We start from the raw sequence: 7,290 nt of genomic DNA on the forward strand, positions 1-7,290 counted from the left end.
TTTTTTATTGTATTTTTAGAAATATTTTCAAAAAGTCCAGTGTATTACATTTGTGCCATTTATTCATTTATTTATTTATTGTGCATTTATCTTGACTGACCAGCTCTGGGGAAAAGTGTTAGGAAAGCAAGAAGAAAGGGAAAAAGAAAGTCGGTGATCAGACTTCATCTAAATATGCAAGACCTATATGAAGAAAATTATAATTTCTTTACTGCTAGTTAAAGACCAGAATAAATGGAGATGAACATCAAGATAAAAAGAACCAATATCTTGTGGTGGACAGTGTGATGCACCAACCAGAATCTTCTTCAGTGAGAGTTGTTTCCATAACTGGCTTCAGCTATTATCCCCTTTATAAACTGTCTCTGGTGAGGAAAGCTGCCTTGCTCAGAGCCATGGCCCTTCCCTGGTTTCTCACACCCAAAGACTGATGGATGAGGGAACTGGGCTATTTCAACCTAGCCTGGGACAGCTCTGACCAGCCATTCTAACTCCAGAGCTCCCAGTGGGGTTGACTGAGGCTGTCGCTGGACCTCCTGTACCTCGTCTTCTCTCTCTGACCACTACTGTTTACTTTGCTTCTCTTTCACAAGGATCTTCTTAATAAATATTGTGCATGCTAAAAAAAAATGACCAGAAGCATTTCAGAGGACACTGCGGAGGTCATACAGGTAAAACTACAATTACAAAAGGAAGAAAAAAACCTGGAATGGAGAGAAAGAAGAGATGCATGGGAAGGTGATGAAAAAGGGGATAAACTGGAAAAAAATTGAGGTGAGTTTGAAGCAAGAGTAGGGGTGAAACAAGAAAAATGGAGTTGGCTGAAGGTGACAGAGGTGGAAGAAAGAGCTCATGCAGCAGTGGCAAGGGATCTAAACATCCATGGTTGGCTATATGTGGTCTACCCTTGCGAAAAGTCCTTACCAGAATCTGCTTTTGTAAAAAAATCTTTTTGCCGCTATCGATCAAGGCATTTTGCTTAAAAAAAAGAAAACAAAACAACAAAACCCCAAAGCTAACAAAACCAGAATAAAAACCGCAGCTGCCCACTGTCCATGAATGAAGATGCTCCATCTCTGAGCGGTGGCATGGGCCCAAAGTGAGTCTAGGTAGATCACTAAGTGCCGGAAGCTGGGTGCAAGGAATTGTGGGAGGCAGTTCATTCCGGGATCAGGCATTTCCCGCCCTTGAGCAGAGGACCATGAGGGCGTTGGGGCCGCTGGTGAGGACCCGGACAAGGAGAGGGAGGTAGAGGTTGGAGTGGTGGGTCGGGGAAGGGCTCCGGAAGGTGCAAGTCCAGGTTGTCGTCGTGGTGAGGAGAGCGTCTCTCTGGACTGGGGTTGGGCGCCCGAGGCCAGAGCTCTGGGAGGAAGCCCTGCGCGCTGGGGCCCGACACCCTTGCTGAGGGGCTGCGGAGCCCTGTGACGTAGCCGGCTTCAGCCTCCATCCCAGGCGGCAGGAACTCGGCATCCGCGTCCTCCTTGTTGGCCTCTTCTTGGCAGGCCATCTCTGGGACGGCTGCGCAGAAGAATCCCGGCTCCAGGGCCATGTACTCCCCGGGAGCGCTCAGGAAAGCGCCCCGTCCCAGGCCCTGTCCCCACGGGCCTTCCACGCCCGAGCCCAGGAGGGCCTCGGGGACCAGCATGAGGATGCGATCTCCGAGAGACACTTGCAGCACGGACGTGGGCTCGGGCTCCAGCAGCACGTCGACGTCATCTAGGGGCAGGTGCAGGGCACAGCCCGCGGGCAGGACCACCACGGAAGTGAGCGCGTCCGCGGCCGGAGGTCCCGTCAGGTTGTCCAGGCTGGGCGCCGCCTCAGCTTCGGGTTCCTCCGTTCGATGGCACTTACCAGGGCCAGGTTCTCCGGGCTGCGGCCCCCACCAGTCCGCAGGGTAGGCGATGGGGCTGCGGGGCCGTTTGCCCATCACCTTGACCGACGGACCTGCGGGCAACGGTCCCAGGGCCTGGCAGAGGGCGAGGAGGCGCTAGGTCCTGCACGCTGTGACGGTTCTCGATGACAGGTGAGGCAAGCCGGGGCGGGCCGGGTGGGGCGCAGGACGGCGCGATGCGGGTCGAGTCCTCGGAGCTCTGGGGTCACCTCCCGAGAGTACCGCAGTCCAGGTTTCTAGCGGAGCCGCGTCTGCAGCTGGGTTGGGCCTCGGGCGTTGGAATCTTCAGCTCTTCACGCTGACCCCTATGCGCGCTGGATGACTAACAACATGGGATGTCATGTGACCTGCGGCTGCCGGGAAGTCTCAGTGTAAGCCCCGCCTTCTGCCAGAGATAGGATCAGATAGATCAGCGTTAGTGCAATGCAGCAGCGGGAGAGTTTTTTTTTTAATTTTTTTAAACGAAAGTGTAGCATAATACTCTTTGGATGCCCGTATGCAGCCCAGTGGCCTTTATTACTTTTATTCTTGGGAAAATATCCAAAATACAATCTCATCAACTGCTTGCTTACTTTTAGAAGTAGCTATATCTAATGTCTTCTAAGATTTTCCATGAGGCTATGAAAAGCCTTTATCCCGTCACCAGTCACTCCTTCCCAACCTCACCCACATGGTTCTTGAAATTCTTTTCACCCAGGAGACAAATTAGAAATGCAACTTTTCTTCGGTAAAAAAACTTGAAACTATTCAAGTGAAATGGACTGATTGCAGTTTTTGTTGTTGTTTTTGGAGACCAGTATGTGGTAATTATTAATAACAGTACAGAAATTTTATCATGAAGTTAGTTAGCCTTTGTCTTTAAACTTGCTGTCTGACATGTTATAATGAGTGTTTAAAAAGTTAGTTTATTCACTTCTTAGTGAAGGTCAGAGGAGAGAAGGAAATTTTACAAAATTAAACACCTGATTTGTGTTGGACTTGGGAATTAAATACAGACATGTTTAACTTTAAAACAGAGATCTTTGACATTTTACCTATATGCTTATGGCAAAAAACCTAGATGTGGAATTGCTGGGTAGTAGTGTGTGGCACCGTAACAATAGGAGATAAAGCCAGACTGCTTTCTTAAATAGTTGTCCTAATTTATATTTCTGTGAGCAGTGGGTAAGTGTTCCCTTTCCACCACATCCTTGCCAATACTTAGTATGGTTAGATTTCTAAGCATTTTCCAATCTGATGGTATTTCATCATTTATTTATACTGTATTTCTCTGATTACTTATAAGATTGATCCTGTTTTCATATGTATTGGCCACTTGTGTAACATCTGTGTAGTATGTGTTTATGTCTTTCGCCCATTTTTGGATGTTATTGAATTTTGGAACTTCTTTTATATTTATGTGTGTTGAAATTATCTTTTCCCATTTTGTGGCTTGTTTGTATTCACATTCTTTATAGTGTCTTTTGATAAACAAAATTTCTTAACTTTAATATAGTTTCAAATGTATTAGTTTTCTTCTCTATGCTTTGTAATTTTTGTGTATTGTTTAAGAAATACTCCCTACTCCAAGAAAATTTTTATATCTTCCAAATATTTAGATCTTCGCTTTTCAAAATTTAAGCTCTTTATCCAAATCCAGATTTAAAAATGATTGTTTTCTATGGATGAGACAGTGATTCAATTTCAATTTTTTCCTCATTGTGCAAAACCTGTTGACCCAATTCTTTTATTGAAAAGTGCTTTCCTGGGACTTGCTTGGCAGTCTGTTGGTTAAGACTCTGTGCTTCCACTGCAGGGGACACGAGTTTGATCCCTGGTCGGGGAACTAAGATCCCACAAGCTGCGCAGCATGGCCAAAAAAAAAAAAAAAAAATCTTTTCTCTTTGAACTGCATCATTTCCTGGGTTACATACTTTTTTGTTTATGTGTGGATATGTTTTTCATCTATTATGATGCACTGATTTAACTGTCTAAGCAGAAGCAATTTCACACAATTAATACTTTTAATACATTAAGTTTGCAAAATATTTAACATATACTAATACAATACTAATTAAATTAGTATACTTTCATAATAAGTTTTTTAGTTGACAAAATCTTTGTTTATGACCAGTTTTGAAAAATGGATTTGTTAAGCAAAGAATTCCTGGTCAAAACACTTGTTTTCTAGCAGTACTGCTATTATTCCACTGTTTACTGTCTTCCATTGTTGTTTCTGAGAAGTCAGTTGTCTGACTGAATTGCCTTTTTATTGTAGTTGTCTTTTCTTTCTGCTTATAAAAAATATTCTCTTTGGATTTGGTGTTTTGTGGGCTTATAGTAGTCTGTCTAAATGTGTATTTTTAAAAATTTATCAATCTTGAAAGTTGTTGTGCTTCCTGAATGAGGACACTATACTATGTCCCAGAACTATGTGTATTCTTGCAAATAGGCTTCTTTTCCCTTTCTTCCATGCTGAAAGTCTTGCCACCTCTACCTGCCATAGGATCATGAAGACTAATTTCATCATGCCTTTTATTCCTGTTCATTGTAGGAAACTGTTATTAAACCTAATATCTCTGATTAAAAATCTTCAAATACTCAGTACATGGCCTTTTCTCACTACCTCATATCCTTCTCCTTTTCATTCTGCCTTCTGGAACTCATAGTCAATCACAAAACTAAAAACTCTTCAACTTCCCTGATACTCCCTTTAACTTTCTTTCTATAACTGAAACCTGCTTCTTCTGAGTTCCCTTTTTTCCCTGGAGGCTTCTCAAGTGGAGGCTATTTTCTCTCGCATACCCCTAGTACCCATGACTGGAGGTACAGTGTATGTTATTCTTGCTCCTCTTTGATGTTTCCCATTCATATCTCCATTATTCCTGAATTTCACATCATCAGAGTATAACCACTGTCTAATCTGTCTTGGTGCAGTCCTCTCCCCTCTTTCCAACTGTAGGACCCCTCTCCCTCACTCCTTAAATGTTTTTTACTCTTGGCTTTCTGTCACTCTCTCTCTCTATTGTTATTTGGTTGTGCCAGGTCTTAGTTGCTGCTTGTGGGCTCCTTAGTTGTGGCATGCAAACTCTTAGTTGTGGCATGCATGTGGGATCTGGTTCCCTGACCAGGGATCGAACCCAGGCCCACTGCATTGGGAGCATGGAGTCTTAACCACTGCACCACCAGGGAAGTCCCTCTGTCACTCTCTCTTGATGCTGTCATAATTCTTGGTGATTTCAAAATGCACATTAGGTAGTTCTTACACAGCACTGGTGTATCTCTATCTTATACCACTCCCCTGCATTCTAGACTCCCATCTCTCACTTCCTAGTAAACATCTCCACTGAATATGTAACAGGCACTTCACATGACGTATGTCCAAAATTGAACATATTTTTTGTATATATACTACCCTCAGGTCTTTCCAATTTCAGAAAATAACAATTCCATTTTTTTTGCCCTTGTCCCAAACCCTCAAGTTATCCTAGAATCTCTCTCACCTCTTGCATGAGGAAATTCTGTTTTCTCTGTCTTCAGAATGTATCCAACTACATGCCACTTCATATCACTCCTCTTCCTATTACTTTAATGTAAGGCACCATTAGTTCTTGTGTGAATTATTGTACTCCATGAAGGCAGTGATTTTTAACTATTTTGTTCTTGGCTATACTCCTGGAGTTTGGAAAGGTGCCTGGTACATAGTAGGCACTTAATGCATGTTTGTTGAATGAATGAGTGACTGATTTTTTTCTGTCATCACATCTGGAGAATTTCTCATTCATTATTTCTGTGAATAAAGCTACTTCCTATGCTTTCAGTGTTCCCCCTCTCTATCTACAACAGTCATGTAGTAGAACTACTCCCTCTCTGATAATGCCTCTTAGTCTCCCTTTCATATTTTACATGTTTTTATCCTCCTTAGCTTTATGGATGATTTCTCTAGCTCAGTGTTTCCATTTTCTTTTTTAAAAAATTTTTATTTTATATTGGAGTATAGTTGATTTACAATGTTGTGTTAGTTTCCAGTGTAACAGCAATGTGGTTCAGGTATACATATACATATATCCATTCTTTTTCAGATTCTTTTCCCATATAGGTTATTGCAGAATATTGAGTAGACTTCCCTGTGCTATACAGTAGGTCCTTGTTGATTATTTGTTTTATATATAGTAATGTGTATATGTTAATCCCAAACTCCTAATTTATCCCTCCCCCCACCTTTCCCCTTTGGTAACCATAAGTTTGTTTTCAAAGTCTGTGAGTCTGTTTCTGTTTTGTAAATAAGTATCATCTTTTTAGATTCCACTTATAAGTGATATCATATGATATTTGTCTTTCTCTGTCTGACTTACTTCACTTAGTATGATATTCTCTAGGTCCATTCACGTTGCTGCAAATGACATTATTTCTTTTTTTATGGCTGAGTAGTATTCCATTTTATATATGTATCACATCTTCTTTATCCATCCCTCTGTCGATGGATATTTAGGTTGCTTCTGTGTCTTGGCTGTTGTAAATAGTGCTGCAGTGAACACTGGGGTGCATGTATCTTTTTGAATTAGAGTTTTATCCAGATATATGCCCAGGAGTGGGATTGCTGGATCATGTGGTAGTTCTATTTTTAGTTTTTTAAGGAATCTCCGTACTGTTTTCCATAGTGGCTGCACCAACTTACATTCCCACCAGCAGTGTAGGAGGGTTACCTTTTCACCACACCCTCTCCAGCAATTATTATTTGTAGACTTTTAAATGATGGCCATTCTGACTGGTGTGAGGTGATACCTCACTGAAGTTTTGATTTGCATTTCTCTAATATTTAGCGATGTTGAGCATCTTTTCATGTGTTTTTTTAAAAATATAGATTTATTTATTTATTTATTTATTTATTTATTTATTTATGGCTGTGTTGGGTCTTCCTTGCTGCTCACGGGCTTTCTCTAGTCGCGGAGAGCGGGGGCTACTCTTCACTGCAGTGTGTGGGCTTCTCATTGCAGTGGCTTCTCTTGTTGGTGGAGCACGGGCTCTAGGCACGCAGGCTTCAGTAGTTGTGGCATGCAGGCTCAGTAGCTGTGGCTCACGGGCTCTAGAGTGCAGGCTCAGTAGTTGTGGCGAATGGGCTTAGTTGCTCCGCAGCATGTGGGATCTTCCCGGACCAGGGATCGAACCTGTGTCCCCTGCATTGGCAGGTGATTCTTAACCACTGCTCCACCAGGGAAGTCCCTCATGTGCTTTTTGGCCATATTTATTTCTTCTTTGGAGAAATGTTTATTTAGGTCTTCTGCCCAATTTTTGATTCGGTTGTTTGTTTTATTGGTATTGAGCTGCATGAGCTGTTTGTATGTTTTGCAGATTAGTCCCTTGTCAGTCGCATCGTTTGCAAATATTTTCTCCCATTTTGTGGGTTGTCTTTTCATTTC

At 42.3% G+C, this 7,290-nt stretch overlaps 1 protein-coding gene across 1 annotated transcript; it reads right to left on the bottom strand.

Moving 5' to 3' along the window:
• Positions 1–1,159: 1,159 nt before the first annotated feature.
• On the bottom strand, positions 1,160–1,927 carry LOC307053182 (proline-rich protein 23C-like; the record flags this gene model as incomplete). The annotated part of the gene is made up of 1 exon (XM_079704484.1): positions 1,160–1,927. One exon carries the CDS (start codon positions 1,925–1,927, stop codon positions 1,160–1,162), a length of 768 nt encoding a protein of 255 aa, XP_079560610.1.
• Positions 1,928–7,290: the final 5,363 nt, after the last annotated feature.

The sequence above is a fragment of the Hyperoodon ampullatus genome (assembly GCF_949752795.1).
Source record: "Hyperoodon ampullatus genome assembly, chromosome: 5".
NCBI classification, from domain to species: Eukaryota; Metazoa; Chordata; class Mammalia; order Artiodactyla; family Ziphiidae; genus Hyperoodon; species Hyperoodon ampullatus.